The 21,525-nt window shown below is 47.3% G+C and overlaps 2 protein-coding genes across 2 annotated transcripts; one reads left to right on the top strand and one right to left on the bottom strand.

Annotated features, from left to right (window-relative positions):
* Positions 1-2,258: 2,258 nt before the first annotated feature.
* LOC147967070 (uncharacterized) lies at positions 2,259-3,059 on the bottom strand. The gene has a single exon (XM_087531032.1). The coding sequence runs from the start codon at positions 3,057-3,059 to the stop codon at positions 2,259-2,261; it is 801 nt and encodes a 266-aa protein (XP_087387158.1).
* Positions 3,060-15,390: 12,331 nt separating this feature from the next.
* Positions 15,391-16,038, top strand: LOC147967069 (uncharacterized). The gene has a single exon (XM_087531031.1). The coding sequence runs from the start codon at positions 15,391-15,393 to the stop codon at positions 16,036-16,038; it is 648 nt and encodes a 215-aa protein (XP_087387157.1).
* The last annotated feature ends 5,487 nt before the right edge of the window (positions 16,039-21,525 follow it).

Raw genomic sequence — 21,525 nt, 5'->3', positions numbered from 1 at the left:
GGCCTTGGCTACCAATTTTTTAACGTTGCATTGCTAATTCAATGTTTACAGTTACTATATAAACTACAAGCTGATGAAGAAGAAACTAAAACAATATGGGCAGCAGCTCCAACTGGGAAAGAAAGACCGTCGCCGTTTTCTCAAGGATTTCTCAAAGATGCTTGATGATCAGGTAATGCTAAGAGATGGATCTCTGCCAATTCATTACTTCATTCTCCCTGATCTGAGTTTAACCTGCAGAGTTTAGCTTTTTTGTGGTGCGGACAGTGCAGTGACAGGGGTTGCAGCCTTGTGGGGTCTAATACATGTTTCTTACTGCAGCTTTAAGCTTCGCTGTCATCTAACTCTTTCTAGTTAATTTTTGTTATCTGTCTTTGAACCTATAAAAATGGGTGATCTGTACACTTGTCATCTCCTACATGTGTTTCCTGAACATGTCTAAAGCTTTTATAAGAAATGAAGTTCTGAGCTCAGGCAATCGTAGGATGACTAGACACATACTACATATGATTTGAGATGTATATGTATGCTAATTGATGTTTCGAGGGGTGCTCATATACTTCCTTGGCAACATGGAAACTTTCACATTTGGTCTAGTTGTCTCTATGGGTTAGCGACTTAGCATACATGTTGTAATCAACTTTCACATTTGCTTCTCTGACAAGTAAGGTCTACTTTCATTCATAGGTAGAAGATAGCAACAGAGTGGGAAGGTTTGTGCAGAGATCTTACCTCGAGGTTATCGCAGATCCGCACAATATGACACTGAATTGGCCAAAAATAGGGAGCTACAAGATGAACTTTTAAAGGTTGGTTCCATTTTCTGTATATGCCTTGTACACTCTTATATTCTCCCATGATTGAAGTCTGCAATGCTTATGGGACAATTTTTATTTGTAGGTTAAGACCTCACTGTCTGCTTCAACGAAGAGAGTTGAAGAGTTGCAAAAGGTAATTTTGGGGCAAATTTCCATTGCTGCAGGATAATGAGATGTTGATCCATGACACCGAAGTGCAATTGCGGCAGATTATCTCTATTTTTCCTTTTCATTTTTCTTATTATTGGAGTGAGAACAGGTAGAATGAGGAACTGTGTGATAGTAGATACAACAACTGTAGTAGAAAGAAACTTATGTTTGCAATTGTTAATGACATATATACTTGCATGTTCTTTGAAGTGGTCAATCGTGAGTACCAATGCATAATGATGGGGTTTTGGCTCATTTATTGGCTTCGGTGTCCACTTAACCATGAAATAGGAGTCCATGTCAATTATGTATGCTCTTACTGGATGTGCTCTAATGCTGGTTTATTATAAATCTTGTATTTGTAATGATGTGTACTGGTTTATTTTTTTAATTCCTAATAAGTTAGTAGTAGCGTGGGAAGGAAACTGAGCGCTACTAGTATATAGGATATTAGTAGCGTTGGTTGTTTACCCACGCTACTACTATTTCATTAGTAGTAACGCGTGTACGTAATAGCAGTAGTGCGGGTTTAACCCACGCTACTACTAACTATTAGTTGTAGCGCGATACTAGGAGCGTGGGTACCCGCGCTGCTAGTAGTTATTTTACCCGCGCTGCTAGTAGCCTTTCTCCTAGTAGTGTATATACGGGATAGAGTACACGAGTTAGTGCACGATACAAGTATAAATAGTAGTGGCGTGGATTTTAGGCGACACGCCACCAGTAATGACATAGTGGTGGTGTACCAAATATGTCAACACGCGTGGATGAAAATTGAGGCACCACCAATTAAAGACGTGGCTAGCATTTTCTACACTAGTGAGGCCACATCCTTCTAGTTCTGGATTGAAAGGGTGTCACACCGTCGGCAGGCAAAGGGGTTCCCCAAGAACCTGAATGAACACGTGTCAACGCAGAAGACGAGCATCACACCAAAGGAACATGAACCAATTCAACACTGAGAAAGGTCGGCACAACTACATCATCGAAACTCAAGAAAACTCCGCCACGACAGCCACCAACACATCCCAACACGACAAACGATCTCCCAGTCCAAGAAACCTTCATGAAAGGGAAGGACGCCGTACCTCTGCGTCATCCCCAAGTAGGATCAGATTGTCACATATATTTCTTTGCCCATTTTAAAAAACAAAAAAGAGCTGGACAAATTCCAGTAGTACATTGCAGATTTTAGAATCTGGATGGTCCAATATATGATAAAGGTTGACATTCATACTTTATAGACTCGAACAAAACCTAGAAGTGCCACAGTGGATTATTCTCAATAGTTTAGAAATCAGGAGGGAGAACCCACATGCCACATGGAGGGTAACCAACTACATAAGACCCCGCTGATTTGATCTTCTGCGCGACATTGTCACCGTTTTCGTCTTCCATGGAATACACACGGGTGCCATGGCCGTCCAGACTCGTCAAGTATGTCACATCATCTGCATAGATGAAATTTCGCTGCACCCCACCACGACCAAACGCGGGCACATACACTGCCTTGGACCACATTTTCCCAAAAAACAAGGCACAATCACCCAAACTCGTTACCTCCTGCCACTTGTGAGTATAGTCTGTGTTTGATTCTTCAGCAAGCTCAAACAACTTGAAGAAAGGCTCGCAGTTGCGCGACGGAAAGGTCCTCATCACCGCCACCAGCTTGTCGTGTAGCTCAACAATGCAGTCCGGGAATCCGTCAGAGCCTCTAGGCATTCGGATCAGCAGCTCGTCGGGTTCGCCGATGACCATTGGCCCGCCATCTTTGTTCACCCCTATTTCAAAGTTGACAAGGTCACCCAGTTGGGTGATGCCATAGAGATGTCCATGGTGGAATAAAATGTCTGAAATCCTCACCCCATCTAATTGTTGTACCGTCCACCCGCCATTTGGGCAACCAACCCTACAAAGGGCGAGACCATATTGCAGGGTGATGGCAGCGAGGATGCAACTAGTTGTGGTGGGTGATTCCGAGAAGACAACCTTGCGGATTATGTCTCTCCAGTCATAATATGCAGCCATCATGTCCTTGAACATTGAATTTGTCGAAGGGAGCGGCACCACGACGGCGGAGAAGAGGTTCATGATCACAAGCTTCAGATTGCGACCAAACGCCGCAACCCAACCACCATCGTAAGCTCCCACGAACCTCTTGCGGATGACCGCCTTGGTGTGCAACCGGATGCGCAAGACCCCACATAATTACGCTCTGAAAATACCATGGGCACAGGGGGAGGGGCACCATCATGGCACACCCGAAACGCGGCTTAACCGCACAAGGGGTTGCCGATTTTGTCATTTTTTCTTACTTTCAGGACTCCACCCTCCGGAGGACCGGGTCGGCAGTACGATTGCCGCACAAACGATACAACAACCAGGGAAGCAGAAAGCTACGCCGCACTATGGAACTCCTAGATGGTCTCTATAACGAGCAGTATACCAGTTTTACATGCCATTCCGCAGCCTGCCCCTGGAGGGGACATGTTAAATAGTTCCATCTCATGCTTACCGCACTATTTGTATCGTTCTGCTTTTGCAGCAGCCGTTTAAAATAAACAATGCTTAGCTACAGCTTATTATTGCATTCTCTATTCATTTCCTTTTCAATACATATGTTCAGTTATGACATTTAGCACCCGTACACTTTGGTACGGTCAATACGCCAGGGGCTGAAGCACCCCATAATACGGCGTCAGAAGTCCGAACACTTTCACAAGTGCGGCCCTCCGAACTTATAGAATTATATGCATCAGCTCCGAATCATGTCTTTGGTCAATAGTTGGGTTTGCCCGGCTCCCATGTTTTGGTACCTTACGTTCTGCTATATCAGCTAAGGTAGCGCCGGGAGAACTACTGCGATTGTGCCCCAGTTGAGCTGGGCTAAGCACCTCAGTAGAGAAAGCTAAAACTGACTGTCATGATAGGGTGAGAGCTGGTCGCTGTTCGGGAGGTTTCGAGTCCCTAAAGACTTATGCCGCTCAGAGCGAGGAGTCGGCTTTGTCCGGCCTAGGCGTGTATAGAGCCCCGAACTCGGCCTTCCGAACACTAGGGGCTTCGCTGAAATTTAAAATTATAGAATTCTCTGGCTAAGTGAGAGTGATAACGCATTATAGTACGATTGCCTTGTTCGTTGTGCTGAGCACCTCCCTCGAAGGACCCAAGAATGGGAAAAAGAGTGCTCAGGTTTATCCCGAACACCCTAGCACTCGTGGCATGGGGGCAGAAGCCGATGACTCGCCATCTCTCAAATTTAATAAAAGGCCGCATAGAAGGTAATATTTTAAATTAAACAAGCATTGCATAACGCATATGAACAAGTTTTCAGCATACAGGATAACGCAAGCAAGTTATTCAAATATTACATCTCTGGCACATTCATCCGCCACAAGGCGGGCACCCTTCAGGACACCCTCATAGTACATCTCGGGGTGGCGATGCTGCTTGCCCGGCGGTGGCCCGTCCTTCACCAGCTTCTCCGCGTCCATCTTGCCCCAGTGCACTTTAGCACGGGCAAGCGCCCTACGGGTGCCCTCGATGCAGGCGGAGCGCTTGATAACTTCAAGCCACGGACAAGCATCCACCAGCCGCCTTACCAGCCCAAAGTAGCTCCCAGGCAGAGCCTCTCCAGGCCACAGCCGAACTATGAGGCCCTTCATGGCCTGTTCGTCCACCTTATGGAGCTCGACCAGTTGCTTCAGCTGGTCGCTCAAGGGCACCGGGTGTCCGGCCTTAGTATACTGAGACCAGAACACCTTCTCTGTTGAGCTCCCCTCCTCGGCCCGGTAGAAGGTGGCGGCATCTGATACGCTGCGGGGAAAATCTGCGAATGCTCCTGGAGAGCTCCGGACTCGGGTAAGTAACAAGTAATTCGCTTTCACGTGCTTGCTTTACATAAAGAATGCCTTACCCGCCGCTATCTTCTTCATCGCCTCAATTTCTTGGAGGGCTTTTTGGGCTTCAGCCTTGGCAGACTTGGCGCTTTCGAGGGCCGTCGCGAGCTCGGACTCTCGCGTCTTTGAGTCAAGCTCCAAACTCTCGTGTTTTTTCACGAGAGCCTGGAGCTCTTGTTGCACCTCGCCAACCCGCGCCTCATGCTTTTCCCGCTCGCACTACACATCTATCTGTTGGCATATGGTACCTTTGCCGACACATAACTTGAAGCTAACACATATGCTGACAGAAGATAAAAGAGTCGGAGGACTTGCTGTGGGCAAAGGTATTGCCGACAGAAGTTCACTTGCCGACACTTTTCTAGTTGGCATACACCCTATCTACGCCGACACATGGTCTGTCTATGTACACCCCACATACGCCGACGCATGGTCTGTCCATGTACACCCTACCTATGCCGACAGATGGTAAGTCAGCGTACACCCTACCTATGCCGACACTTAGTATGTCTAGCAAGGTCTTTAGCATTGCTGACACATGGTTTGTCTAGCTATGGGTGTACTTCTACCTACACTTTTTCTACATGGCTAGAGGTGTACCTTTGTTGATAGTTTCTCTGTTGGAATGTTTTTCCCAACAAATAAATTGTTGATAAGATGGTGCGCAGCCAAAACAACAATTGGATGCTGCTCAGATTGAAATATTATACAATGCTCAAATGTTATACACAAACAGGATCAAGATGAACACATATTGCACAAGCATTGATAATATGTTCACAAACATACATATATTGATCATAAGTTCAAAAACAGGACAATCTTGACAAAGCAAAGTTTCGCCATTTGGACCACCATCTAGAAAACACAAGCCACATAAAAGGACCACTATTTGTTGTTCTAAAGGAGTTCAGACACTAAATGGTCCAGAACAAAGTCACACCCATGAGCACAAGATATATGCTCCAAATCACTTGAAGCACCAAATGGTCCAGAACAGACATAAGATTCATGATCGCAAGTTGGCTGATCCAAAATACTTCAAACAGCCAAATGCTGCCGAACACTCCGAAGTATCACATCCATGCGCAGTAGATGGTTGAGTACCTGAAAATGAATGGTCAAATTCTCATATGTTCACTCCAACGATTTTGTGCACTTCAAAGTTTGAAAATAAATGTCAAAATCAAATGTAGTCGTATGTTGTCTAATGAACTAGAATTAAAATGTATAGCTTCAGACCAAAAAAAAACTGCAGTATGTGAAGTTCTGTATATGCCATGTGATCTTTAGATTGTGACAATCAAAGTGTTAACACCAAACTGATAGATGTATGCTAACTACTAAGCAATCTATATGAGCATCAGATTACGTCATGTGATTTCATAATTTTAATTTTAAAACTGCAGTATGTGGAGTTCATTTTTATATACAAGACACAAAATGTTATCTAGTGATGCTATAATTTCACAAATAGGTTTTACAATTTCAGATACACTGAAGTGTTATGTGTGACACATTTTCCTCGCTTGCCATTTGGTTTACTCTGACGTACGATAGTTAATCCATGTACTAGTGTTCTTAGTTCAATATTATCTGATCGATGAACTAGCTAAATGACAGGAAAATCAGTCTTGGAGCATTTGTGTGTTCATCAAAATTGAAAAGGGTTCCACAAGAGAACTATGGAAAATGGTTCATGGGTTGTACATATTATGTGTAAATCAAATGATAACATACTCGCATCGCATGTTTCTTATGCAAACTATTTCAGTTCATAGGCTGCTTCTTCCACTGCACGTTGCTCTGAAAAGTGTGAAGACATGTATCAACCACCCTGTGAAGACGAAAACTATGTTTAATAATATAGATAACTCGTCTGATCCTAAATCAAATTAGAAAGTAAGCCAAGGGACTGCAAGTTATGTCCTTGGTAAGTTTATTGTATGAACTTTTCAAATGCACAAATGATTTTCAGGTAATATTAGGCCATCACCAGAACAAACACAGATATCTCACAAAAGTACCATGTACGGACATTATTAAGATTTAAGTACTGCCTTATTCTTGAACTAGATCATCATTATTATGATTGAACTTCTTGTATCTTCCTACTGCTTACAATCAGAATGGGATTGATAGGCTATAATTAGTTATAAATATGCTCAACCCACAAATTAGCCATCTTTCCCATTTTAAGCAGACATGTTAGCATTAACTAGAAGATTTCGTCAACTATATTAATATACGTGATAGCAAATAATGTACTAAAATGGAAGCGATGCAAGTATTAGTGCATCAAATGGTGATTCTGACACTAAGAAGATATTTTCAATACACAAAAAAACGGCGAGTTGGTACAATCTAGAAACACATTTATAGTGTATCAAGTTTGTTTTCTGCCTCCAGTTCAATTTAACTGCTGCCAGAAATATAAGATAGATGCCATATGAAACCAAAAAAAGGAAAATGCTACCAGCAAGTACGGAAAAAGGAGGATCGACACCTGAAACCAAAACTCCCTTTGGTTACTTGTATCTTCTATATACTTGAGTTACTATCTGCTAAAAGGGGCATTTTCATGAATATTGGAACAACTGCATGATCTGGTTGATAGTACGTATGAGATAAATGGCCAATCATTGCAGAAATATAATTGGGGAGGGCAAGTAAAGATAGCGGGCTAGCTGACAAATATTCAAAATACTACGCCCGCTGTAAAGAGCGGTCTTATGAAAGTTTACAGAGGGAGTACAAATGAGGGAAGCATCATTACCTTCTCAAGACTTCCAAATTTATGAGATATAAGAAATTTCGGCACCCATCGTCTGGCAACCTAGCAAGCTTGAATAAAATTGGAGTGGATTCCTGTCAGGCTGATGCCCATGTCAAAGTACCATGTGCAGCATGAAGATGGACCAGGCATAAATTGCAGATTAGAAGACTCATCAAAGAGTGAACACTTGTTGCAGGATCAGGCAGACACACCATTGATGCCATGTATGAGGGAGAAAACATAGCAGCCACAAGTGGTGCGTTCTGTCAACAACAGATGCAGTGTCGTGAGATCTAACAAAAACACCGGTGGAAAGAATTCAAATCAATTCCTGTTTTGTAGTCAAGGAAACAAATAGAAGCATAATAGAGCACACATAATTCCACAATGCAGATAGGATGGGAATACAGATCATACTGCTAAGTGATGAAACTTTAAGCTTACAATTTGATAATTTATAGTTGCAAATTTTTCCAATGAGAATATTTCACTTCAGACCTTTGATTGTGCAACTGACGTTTCTGTAGTGAGTTATATACCTATCAAACCTGCTACAAACTGGGTTAGAATCTAATTTTCACCCAAAATTTTGAAACCAACTCGGCCATCTATAGCATCAACGAGAGCTTATAGCCTACATGCTAGCTACAAAAAGAGGTGGTACTCCAGAATTATTATTTATTATAGCAATATCGTTAGTATAGCTGGTTACACATATATCTGATTAACTCATGATGCTGATGCAGACCTAGAATTCAGAAACTTGCATGCTTAGAATTCAGGAACTAAAGTACCATGTCAATCTAGCCATCGATCGGGCCAAAGAATTAGAAAATAAAACAAGGTATGATTGCTTTGCTTGTCAGTAGTATACGTATCCAACTAATAACCACTGTAATACTACATGCTCTTCTTACACAAAAGGTGCTGATTAAGTGTGAAGGGATCAGGTTATGCTTCTTTCTTTCTTTTTTGCCGGGAGGATCAGGTTATGCTTCAGATCAACAACATGTCCAAACCACTCCACAGCAACTACCAATGGTACAACTCTCAAGTTACAGCAAACTAGCAGTTCGATCTACTAGAGACACATGGTGGTACTCACGGTTGGAAAAACAAGAACAAAGAAAACAAATTGGGGATCCCACCATCAGTGCTTACCTAGCAACGCCCACTCCCTCCAGCCCGAGGTGCAAGGCGATGATGGACGGAGTTGTCGGAGGCTATGACTCCAAGGAAGGGAGTAAGGGATGGGGTTGGGGACTCGGGGACGTGGAATGGGATTGGGGTTGGGGGCGGTGGACGGACGGATCTTGGGGACGGATCTCATGAGCCTGGACATGGAGCCCGGGAGCACAGGGCAGAAGTCGAACAGTAGCAGGGCCGACAGCAGCGGCAACCCGGAGATGGAGCTCCGGTGGCAGCAAGACCCCGGATATGGAGCCCCGCAGCAGCAGGTGCGGCAGCAGCGGGAGCCCGGAGATGGATCCCCGGCAGCCGCAGGACGGGGATTGGCGATGACGTCGGCTGGACGTCGGGGGGAGGGGGGTTGTGCGCGGACGGCGACTGGATGGACAGCGCGATGACGGCGCCTCGATCTAGGTCTGGAGCTCAGGGGATTGAGTACGGCGGATTGAGGACGGGGTGGAGCGCGAGGCCGGCGGCGGGGGAGTGCGAGCTCCGGCATGGGGGATTGAGGACTGGGTGGAGCGCGAGGCTAGCGGCGATGGTGGTAGAGGATTGGATCGAGCGCGACGGCGGCGGTGGCAGGCACGGGTTAGGGTTGGGTTCGATTTGGGGTATTTTGCACTGGGGAAGGGTATTTCCCACTGAGGATTTTTTTTCCAACGAACAGTCGAAAATTTCGCTCACGCGCGGAAACCTCGCGCCAGGTTTCTAACCTTTTCACGATTGACATGTGTCCACCTACATTGACACTTAATCTGAATACGTATACCCTATCTATGTCGACACATTTTAGGTTGCTAAATACATAGCTACGTTGACTGAAAAACTGTTAAGGTCAACACATATGCCGACACATAGCACGTCATTAAGCAATTGCTGATAGACACATTGTCGTTTTGTGGTTGCCGACACTTAGTATGTCAACAGTGATATACCTTTGCCGACACTTGATACGAAGACAAAAGTTAAAAGCTACGCTGACAGATAGTTTGTGAAGATTAGTTGATCTTTGCCCATAGAAGTGTGTCACCTAAGCTCTACCGTGGAGTAGTGTCGGTGCGCTCCGTGGCCGCCCTCTTTTTGGCCTCGGACAACGCTTGCTTAAGGGTTGCCACCTCAGTCGTGGCCCCTAGGACACCAATAGCGATCCTGTCATTTTTTGCAACTGCATCTTTTGTAATATACTCCACAAGGTATTACTTACCTTCTTTTTCCTCGAGCTCCTTCTTGGCAAGGCCAAGCTCTTGCTCGGACCGCTCGAGGCTCTGCTTCAGCGCATCCACCTCCGCAGTCAGTGCGGTAGAGGCCAGCAGTGAAGCCTGCATACGCATATTGACTTAATTATATTAGACTCCTGCGAATGTTATTAGATCCTCTATTCGGCTTTTCTTTCCGAACGCCAAACAGAGCATCAGGGGCTACTGTCTATGCGGTAATATTTTTACATATTTTTCACATATCTCAAAGCCTGTTAGCAGGCTGACACAGGCTTCAGTCAGCCCGCTTTTAGCGGACTGAACCTTCTGGATCACCGCACTCATAATAGTGCGGTGCTCCTCGTCGATGAAGGCGCCGTTAAGAACCTCCAGCAAATTATGCGGTGCCTCCGGTTGGACAGAGGTCACCGGCGTCGTAGGCTTGCCCTTCTTCCTAGTGGGCCGCCTGCCGGACTCCGGAACCATTGAAGGTTCCGGTGCGGTGTCCGGCCCAGGGCCGGACTTGGAGCCCTGGGGGTTTTTGTCCCCTTTGCGCCTGGAGTCCGGGAGGTCGCCTTGTGGCGCCTCCAGAACTACCTCCCCTTGGTTTGGAACCTTTTGGGACAACACCTCGCCGTCGTCCGTAGGGCGAGGGGAGGAGGCGGCCGGAAGTGAAGTGCTGTTCACATCCGACGAATCCAAGGAACCGCTCGACGATACGTCGAGCCGGGCCTTAGGCGAACTGCATAATTATATTCGGTGTAAGGTTAAGTTGTGCAATAAAGGAACGCCATGAGTCATTTTGGTATCCGGATACTTACGATTTTGCCAGGGGCTTGGCCCTGTGCGGCCACTCCTCTTCGCCGTCGTCGGCGTTGGTGGAGTAGTCCGGAGGGAGGGTCCTTCCTTTCTTGGACCCTCCGGCTTCCCCAGTTGGGGCGGCCTTCCTTTTCTTTTCTCCCCCTGCTGGGGAAGAAACCTCTCTTTCCTCCTCCTCGTCTTCGTGGGAGGAGCGCGCCTCGGAGTCATCGGACGATGAGTTCGACTCCACCGGGCGCCGGGAACTCTTCTGGGTTCCCGTGGCCTTCTTCTTGGCCTTCTTCTCCGGCACCACGTAAGGTGCCGGAACCAGAAGCTTTGCCAAGCGAGCGTCTGCTAGGTCTTTAGGCAAAGGAGCCGGACAGCTGATCTGCCCGGACGTCTCCTGCCAATCCTGTCAAAGGTATAGGATTTTAGATCCCGCATAGAGTCAAACTATGAAATACAAATATCCTGTAAGAGGTAAAAATAGCTTACCGCATTGGCTTGACGCTGCGTGCTGAATCTGCGATCCTCGGTAGCGGATGCGGGAGCCTCGGCGCCCTTGAACAGCACCTTCCAAGCATCTTCATACGTTGTGTCAAAGAGCCTGCTCAGAGTTCGGTGCTGGGCCGGATTGAACTCCCACAAGTTGAAAGCCCGTTGTTGACACGGGAGGATCCGGCGGATGAGCATAACCTGGACTACGTTGACGAGATTGAGCTTCTTGCCCACCAGGTTCTGGACACATGTTTAGAGTCCAGTCACCTCTCCCGAACTGCCCCACGCCAGGCCCTTCTCTTTCCAGGAGGTGAGCCGCGTAGGGGCTCCGGATCGGAACTCGGGGGCTGCGACCCATACAGGGTCGCGCGGCTCGGTAATGTAGAACCATCCCGATTGCCACCCCTTTATGGTCTCCACGAAGGAGCCCTCGAGCCATAGGATGTTGGGCATCTTGCCCACCATGGCGCCTCCGCACTCCGCCTGGCGGCCGCCCACAACCTTCGGCTTGACATTAAAGGTCTTCAGCCATAAGCCAAAGTGGGTCGGATACAGAGTAATGCCTCGCACACAATGATAAACGCCGAAATGTTGAGGATGAAATTCGGGGCCAGATCATGGAAGTCCAGGCCGTAGTAGAACATGAGCCCCCGGACGAATGAATGGAGGGGGAACCCCAGTCCGCGAAGGAAATGGGTAAGGAACACGACCCTCTCATGGGGCCTGGGGGTGGGGATGAGCTGCCCCGCATCTGGGAGACGGTGCGCGTTGTCGTCGCGCAGGTATCCGGCTATCCTCAGCTTTTTGACGTCTCCCTCGGTGACGGAGGAGACCATCCACTTGCCTCCCGCTCCGAACATGGTTGGAGGAGGTTGAGGAAGAGAATGCGGACATGGGCGTTGGAGCTCGAGTGCATGAAAATGGAAGAGCAAAGGAGGAACAAGGCGTGGGTGAAAAGGTGGATCCTTATCCCCTTATATGGGCGGATGAAACTACGTGTCCCCACCAGCCTGGTAAAACTCGCTTATCTGCCAAGCTCCGTAATCAATGGCGCGGTTGGGTTACCCACACCCGTATTGATGAGAATCCCATAATAAGGGGACACGATCTCTGCTTCGACAAGACGTGCCAAGGAAATCGCCTCGCTAAACGCGCTGAGATGGGACAGTAAAAACGATTCGAATAAAGTCTTGGCTGTGGTGTGATGACACACTACGGAATACATCAGTAGATTAGATTTGTGTAAATATTATTCTCTCTACGACAGTATGTGGAACTTATTTTGCAGAGCCTGACACTATTCTTGTGTTCAAAATTTTCTATGAAGTATTCGGAGAAGAAATCCTCCTTGCAATGCCGAAGACAATCTGTGCGCCAGACTCATCATTGAAGCCCTCTATTTATTCATAGCAAATCGTCGAGCCAATGATCAAGTGCCCTCTATTTTCTGTCAGATGGGGCAATAAACCCTCAATGAATACAAACAAAAGTCCTTACACTCATTGCCTGAAAACTTGTAGCAGCAGCACAGTCCCTGAAGGCATTTCTTCACTAATTTGCTCACTGCCACCTTTCACTCACATGGTCTGATCAACGGACAGCTCCCTCCCCGTGTGAGTTGAGTTTTAAGCATCTGTGTGTACGTTTATATATGCCTAGGTGCTTGTTTGAATTACATTAGGATCCAATATGAATCTATCATGTGCTAGGGTACGTGTCATTGCACGATACGAGTTATTACCATGAATCCAAAAGTGGTCTTAGCATAGAAAGTCAAAATGTATTGTCCAGATACATAGCCAGAAACAATAAGCGACAAAGTAAGACAATAATGAATGATTGTCCTCAAATTGTTTGTCGAGGAGAATAGTCCTCAAATTGTTTCACAGAAAATTTTAAACTATTCTCCTTGATATTTTAACATCTATAAAAATAAAAAATCAATTTGGATAGATAAATTTAAACCCTATCTATATTCACCAGGAGCTATCTAATACAATTGTAAATATGTGGTTTTCCAAAAATTATGAAAATTTATATGTGGCTTGTTAATACTGCTAGTAATTTATGCAAAAAGTTTCAACACAAACCAGATTCATTTGATAGATAGAATAAATAGAAGACAACAACTAAAATCAAAAACAGAAAAAATGGCCACATGCACCTAGTCGGCCCGCAGCAAGCCGACTGGAACTAATTGGTTCGTAGCAAGCCAATTAGTCCCAGTCGGCTTGCTGCGGGCCGACTGGAAGCCAATCGGCCTGCTGTGGGCCGACTATGCCCAGTCAGCCTGCAGCACACCGATGGTGTATTATTTTTAAAAATAAAAATATCGGTGTAATATTTATGCATATCAATTAAAAAATGTATTATTTTAAAAAAATTAGCTGATAGCGGCCCTCTAATCACTCCAATGGCTGCTCGACCTTGCCATACTTTGGCATAGCCGAGGACAACGTCGCCAGTGTAATTTGGGTGTGGCGAACACCAGCTGGGAGCAGCTCATCATCATCAACCCGTAGCTGCTAAATAAATGTCTATTGATGGACGTGAAGCTGTTCAACTAAAAATCCCCATAAATTTAGGCAACTGAATGAATTGTACCTAGAGATTTTTGCATCCCAGCTACTCCCTCCGTTCCAAAATAAATGACTCATCTTTGTACTAACTTTATACTAACACCTAGGTATGCTTAGGATGTTTTTTTTAGAGATGCTTAGGGTGTGTTTGTTTCTGCTCTAAAAGCGGCTCCATCGGCCTCTGCCCCATAGAAGCTGGAGCTGAAACAAACACCTGATTTTAGATCGGCTCCACGCAGCGGCTTCAGAGGAGCGCTCCAAATAATTGCACGTCAGGCCGGGAGCTGCCAATTCGGGCTTCTCGCAGCCACGGCCAGCTCCAAATCGACCTTTTACAGTTTTACCCTTCCACCAATTTCCATAATACAACAAAATTGCGACGTAATGGTTCGCTGGTGTTCTTGCTCCTCCCTCACCCCGATAGAACATGCTCACTTCCCTCGCCTCGACGACTCCGCCGCCACCTGCTCGATCTCCGGCCGCCGCCACCCGTCCCCTCAGTAGTGAAACTCCCACCTCGGAACCCCGCGGCGAGGCGCTCGTCCTCCACCTCCCTGCAACCCATGGAATCAAAGGCACCGCACCGAGATCCCTCGCGAGTTCTGCCGCCATCACGAGTTGCCTCGGCGACGACGTCCGCTGCCACAAGCTAACTTGCCGCATTGGTGGGGTGATCCTTCCCTGGTCCATGTTAGGCACGCGCAGGCGCAGCTGCTAGCGAGCCCCCGGGCATGACTGTTCTTGCCGATGACGCACACTGGATCGTTTCGGTGCAGGCTCCACCTTGGCCTCTTCCCATTACCTCCGTCCTCTGCTTCGCCATAGACGCCAGCGAGCTCCCCGGTCCGTCCTGCTGCTTCGCTTAGGCAGAACGCCGGTCTGTGAGCACTTGTATATGAACCGTGATATGCTAATTGATATGTATATGAGTGCTAATTGACGTTCAAGGTTTGGGTGCGTGCTTGTGCTTGTGTAGCGTGCTCTGTGTGCTAGCTGTGTCATCGACTATGTGACTTGTAATATTTTTGTGATAAAGGTACAGAGAGATCGATCGACTATGTGAAACTGTGAATTCAGTTCAAATCTATGAAAAATTTGCCATTTTCAAAAAAATAACTTCTAATCCGGTCATTTATTGTTAAAACAGTATAATCAGCACAATACATGACATTTTGGTCATTTCAGCACATTTCAGAACAAGCCGCTGCTGCTACAGCACAACTACCAAATGACTACACTTCAGCTTCAACCTTTCAGCCACAGCTAGCAGCTACAGCTGCGCCTTCCAGCTGGAGCCGTTGCAGCTGCAGCCGAACAAGTTACAGCCCAAACAAACACACCCTTATATCGGTCATTTGATACCAAACAAGAGGTGGGACAGTACTCCTAGGGCCTCTCTCAGACAACTTTGGCATCCTCCTCCGGCCCTGCCCCGCCCCCGATCTCTCCCCACCGCCGGCAGAACGACGACCGATGACCGCGACACCCATGGCGGCGCGCACCACCTTCGCCGACGCGCTGGCGGCCGTGCACCCGTACCTGCGGGGCGAGGAGGACCAGTGCGGGGACCCGGCCCTGCCGGCCCTCACCGCTGTGCTACGCACCGCGGGCGCCGGCGAGTGCTGGCACAAGCATGGCACCTTCCTCGCCCACCTTCTCGAGGTCTACCGGATCCTGCGCCTCTGGGGAGCGCCCGACGCCGTGGCCCGCTGCGGCCTCTACCACTCCGCCTACTCAAACTCCTACGTCAGCCTCGCCATCTTCGAGCCCGACGTCGGCCGCGCTCGCGTCGCCGCCGTCGTCGGGGACGAGGCCGAGCGTCTCGTCCACCTTTTCTGCGTCGTCCCGCGCGAGCAGCTCGTCCACGACGACCTGCTCTTCCACTACGACGACACCGACCTCGTGGCCGAACTGGCCCGGTTCGAGGAGTCCGTCCTGGACGCCCGCTGCGGGGTGTTCGACGAGGATGAGCCCTGGCGCCGCAAGATCCAGCCCCTCCTCCCCGCCGACAGCATCACAGTCAAGCACATCAGGTCCGTGTGTCTCTCTGACTTTGACGGCAGCATTTGTTCTATTGCTTGCCTGAAGGAAATCAGTGCTCATGTTCAGATAACTGAATTAGACACTGTTGTGTAGTGTTTCTTGCTAGATATACGTAGTACTGACAAAAGTATAGAGTTCACCGAGAAATCCAAGGTTATGCAGCAAGATGATGGTTGATGGGTTAAAAATTAATTGAGGCATGTACGCTTGTCTCATTGATCATTATAAGTTGTAAGATTCAGGCTGAGCCCATGCGGTGTTTATCCAGATTCAGGATCAGGAAAATTCTGTATCTCTGTTAGAGTACGTAATGGGCCTAATGGCCTGGGCCGGCGGTATAGCCCGTTAGTTTTAGGGTTAATTAGAGATAAGGGTCGCTTTCTTAGGGGTCAAGTAAGCCTTGCTTGGGAATCAAGTAAACCTCTCTATATAAAGAGAGGAGATGTATCAATCTAATGAAGCAAGAATTAAGAAGGTTTTGTGTACCGCCCGAGAAATTAGGATAATGGGTGTTATCCATGTTTCTCGCCGCCCCACGAGAAACACGCATAACGAGTAAAAAAATCATTTTTTAATCTAGACGCTCAAAGTACAGATAAATATTGTGGCATCTCAGTTACATTAGCGTGTGTAGCCGTGTCCTGGTGGTAGTGGTCCATTTCACAATTCGAGAGGTAGCTGGTTCGAGCACCGTTGTTGCACTTACGATGTCGACGTTCCACCAAGGTACTGGCTCTTATCTGATGAAACTGGTTCAAGTTTGTCTTATATCTAATTTGAAAGAATTTTAATTGAAAATTCAATTACAAATTTCGTCTGAAATATGTGTGGTATTTCTTGGTAACCGAGAATCACTCCCCCAACTTTTTTCCATTTGGAAACTCCCCTAACTTTCTTCATCATCCACCGTGTCCACCGCGTCTGTGCGGCCCCATCGCTGGCTACCTCAGACGCGCTGCCTGCGGCCACGTCGCTGGCTGCATCAGGCCGGCTGCCTCGGCCTTGCCGGTTACCTTGGGCCGGCTGCGTCGGACTCACCAGCTTCATCTTGAACTCCACCGCCACCCCCATCCACCAAGTGGCGTCCCGAACCTCGTGCGCGATCGGATTGATCACCCGCCCACCGCCGCGATACGCGTCATCTACACCAATCGAGCAACGGGCTGCTGCTGCGTCGCCCCGTTGGGCAGTAGCATCGCCGCCCCGTGGTTCTCTCTACGAGTGCACCGATCCACGTCACCGTTGTGTCGCCCCTTTGAGCCGTAGTGCCGCAGCCCGCGGTCCATCACCGTCCTCGTGGCTGCGCCGATCCTCGCGCTGCCGCTGCGTTGCCCCGTCGGGCCGTAGCGAGCGTGACACGTGATCTGCGCACCCTCCCGAGGCCTTCCCCGCGGTTGCACTGACCCGTGCTTCGCCATTTTTCCGCCCCTTGGGTCATAGCGTCGCGGCCCGTGGTCCTTGCCACCTCCCCGAGGTCTTCCCGCCGTCGCCCTAACCAGCCCGCCGCCGTTGCGTCGCCCCTTCGGTCCGTAGCGCGGTGGCCCGCTGTCCACTCTGCCGTCACCGCGTGTTGGCCTTCCATGGTATGCACCGCGCCGTCTGAAGGAAATATGCCCTAGAGGCAATAATAAAGTTATTATTTATTTCCATATATCATGATAAAAGTTTATTATTCATGCTAGAATTGTATTAACCGGAAACATAATACATGTGTGAATACATAGACAAACAGAGTGTCACTAGTATGCCTCTACTTGACTAGCTCGTTAATCAAAGATGGTTATGTTTCCTAACCATGGACAAGGGGTTGTTATTTGATTAACGGGATCACATCATTAGTTGAATGATCTGATTGACATGACCCATTCCATTAGCTTAGCACCCGATCGTTTAGTATGTTGCTATTGCTTTCTTCATGACTTATACATGTTCATATGACTACGAGATTATGCAACTCCCGTTTACCAGAGGAACACTTTGTGTGCTACCAAACGTCACAACGTAACTAGGTGATTATAAAGGAGCTCTACAGGTGTCTCCAAAGGAACATGTTGGGTTGGCGTATTTCGAGATTAAGATTTGTCACTCCGATTGTCGGAGAGGTATCTCTGGGCCCTCTCGGTAATGCACATCACTTAAGCCTTGCAAGCATTGCGACTAATGAGTTAGTTGCGGGATGATGTACTACAGAACGAGTAAAGAGACTTGCCGGTAACGAGATTGAACTAGGTATATGATACCGACGATCGAATCCCGGGCAAGTAACATACCGATGACAAAGGGAACAACGTATGTTGTTATGCGGTCTGACCGATAAAAGATCTTCGTAGAATATGTAGGAGCCAATATGAGCATCCAGGTTCCGCTATTGGTTATTGACCGGAGACGTGTCTCGGTCATGTCTACATTGTTCTCGAACCCGTAGGGTCCGCACGCTTAAGGTTACGATGACAGCTATATCATGAGTTTATGCATTTTGATGTACCGAAGGTTGTTCGGAGTCCCGGATTTGATCACGGACATGACGAGGAGTCTCGAAATGGTCGAGACATAAAGATTGATATATTGGAGGCCTATATTTGGATATCGGAAGTGTTCCGGGTGAAATCGGGATTTTACCGGAGTACCGGGAGGTTACCGGAACCCCCCGGGAGCTATATGGGCCTTAATGGGCCTTAGTGGAAGAAGAGGAGAGGCAGCCAGGGCTGGGCCATGCGCCCCTCCCCCCTAGTCTGAATAGGACAAGGAGAGAGGGGGCCGGCTGTTGGGTAACGTAGTAATTTCAAAAAAATTCCTATGCACACGCAAGATCATGGTGACGCATAGCAACGAGAGGGGAGAGTATGATCTACGTACCCTTGTAGATCGCAACGGAAGCGTTGACACAACGTAGAGGAAGTAGTCGTACGTCATACCGATCCGACCGATCCAAGCACCGTTACTCCGGCACCTCCGAGTTCTTAGCACATGTACAGCTCGATGACGCTCCCCGGGCTCCGATCTAGCAAAGCTTCGGGGATGAGTTTCGTCAGCACGACGGCGTGGTGACGATGATGATGTTCTACCGACGCAGGGCTTCGCCTAAGCACTACAACGATATGACCGAGGTGGAATATGGTGGCAGGGGGCACCGCACACGGCTAAGGAATGATCACGAGGATCAACTTGTGTGTTCTAGGTTCCCCCTGCCTCCGTATATAAAGGATCCAAGGGGGGGGTGCGGCCGGCCTAGAGGAGGGCGCAGGAGGAGTCCTACTCCTACCGGGAGTAGGACTCCCCTCCCTTTCCTTGTCCAAGTAGGAGAGAGGGGGGGGGGGAGAGAAGGAAAGGGGGGGCGCCGCCCCTCCCTCCTTGTCCAATTCGGACTAGGGGGAGAGGGGGCGCACGGCCTGCCCTGGCAGCCCCTTCCTCTTCTCCACTTTAGGCCCATGAGGCCCATTAACCCCCCAGGGGGTTCCGGTAACCCCCCGGTGCTCCGGTTTTATCCGAAACTTCCCCGAAACGCTTCCGGTGCCCGAATATAGTCATCCAATATATCAATCTTTATGTCTCGATCATTTCGAGACTCGTCGTCATGTCCGTGATCACATCCGGGACTCCGAACAAACTTCGGTAAATCAAAATGCATAAAACTCATAACAACTGTCATCGTAACTTTAAGCGTGCGGACCCTACAGTTCGAGAACAATGCAGACATGACTGAGACAAATCTCTGGTCAATAACCAATAGCGGGACCTGGATGCCCATATTGGCTCCTACATATTCTATGAAGATCTTTATCGGTCAGACCGCATAACAACATACGTTGTTCCGTTTGTCATCGATATGTTACTTGTCCGAGATTCGATCGTCGGTATCCAATACCTAGTTCAATCTCGTTACCGGCAAGTGTCTTTACTCGTTCCATAATACATCATCTCACAACTAACATATTAGCTGTAATGCTTGCAAGGCTTATGTGATGTGCATTACCAAGAGGGCCCAGAGATACCTCTCCGACAATCGGAGTGACAAATCCTAATCTCGAAATACGACAACCCAACATGTACCTTTGGAGACACCTGTAGTGCTCCTTTATAATCACCCAGTTACATTGTGACGTTTGGTAGCACCCAAAGTGTTCCTCCGGTAAACGGGAGTTGCATAATGTCATAGTCATAGGAACATGTATAAGTCATGAAGAAAGCAATAGCAACATACTAAACGATCGGGTGCTAAGCTAATGTAATGCGTCATGTCAATCAGATCATTCAACTAATGATGTGATCCCGTTAATCAAATAACAACTTCTTTGTCTATGGTTAGGAAACATAACCATCTTTGATTAACGAGCTAGTCAAGTAGAGGCATACTAGTGACACTTTGTTTGTCTATGTATTCACACATGTATTATGTGTCCGGTTAATACAATTCTAGCATGAATAATAAACATTTATCATGATATAAGGAAATAAATAATAACTTTATTATTGCCTCTAGGGCATATTTCCTTCAGTCTCCCACTTGCACTAGAGTCAATAATTTAGATTACACAGTAATGATCCTAACACCCATGGAGTCCTGGTGCTGATCATGTTTTGCTCGTGGAAGAGGCTTAGTCAGCGGGTCTGCAACATTCAGATACGTATGTATCTTGCAAATCTCTATGTCTCCCACCTGGACTAGATCCCGGATGGAATTGAAGCGTCTCGTGATGTGCTTGGTTCTCTTGTGAAATCTGGATTCCTTTGCCAAGGCAATTGCACCAGTATTGTCACAAAAGATTCTCATTGGACCCGATGCACTAGGTATGACACCTAGATCGGTTATGAATTCCTTCATCCAGACTTCTTCATTTGCTGCTTCTGAAGCAGATATGTACTCCGCTTCACATGTAGATCCCGCTACGACGCTTTGTTTCGAACTGCACCAACTGACAGCTCCACCATTTAATGTAAACACATATCCGGTTTGCGATTTAGAATCGTCCGGATCAGTGTCAAAGCTTGCATCAACGTAACCTTTTACGATGAGCTCTTTGTCACCTCCATATATGAGAAACATATCCTTAGTCCTTTTCTGGTATTTCAGGATGTTCTTGACCGCTGTCCAGTGATCCACTCCTGGATTACTTTGGTACCTCCCTGCTAGACTTACAGCAAGGCACACATCAGGTCTGGTACACAACATTGCATACATGATAGAGCCTATGGCTGAAGCATAGGGAACATCTTTCATTTTCTCTCTATCTTCTGCAGTGGTCGGGCTTTGAGTCTTACTCAATTTCACACCTTGTAACACAGGCAAGAACCCTTTCTTTGCTTGATCCATTTTGAACTTTTCCAAAACTTTGTCAAGGTATGTGCTTTGTGAAAGTCCAATTAAACGTCTTGATCTATCTCTATAGATCTTAATGCCTAATATGTAAGCAGCTTCACCGAGGTCTTTCATTGAAAAACTCTTATTCAAGTATCCCTTTATGCTATCCAGAAATTCTATATCATTTCCAATCAGTAATATGTCATCCACATATAATATCAGAAATGCTAAAGAGCTCCCACTCACTTTCTTGTAAATACAGGCTTCTCCAAAAGTCTATA

Source organism: Triticum urartu, chromosome 6A, assembly GCF_056163025.1.
Source record: "Triticum urartu cultivar PI428250 chromosome 6A, HENAU_Tu73, whole genome shotgun sequence".
Taxonomy (NCBI): domain Eukaryota; kingdom Viridiplantae; phylum Streptophyta; class Magnoliopsida; order Poales; family Poaceae; genus Triticum; species Triticum urartu.
The sequence above is the reverse complement of the archived record's forward strand: the minus strand, read 5'-3'. Positions and strand labels throughout refer to the sequence as shown.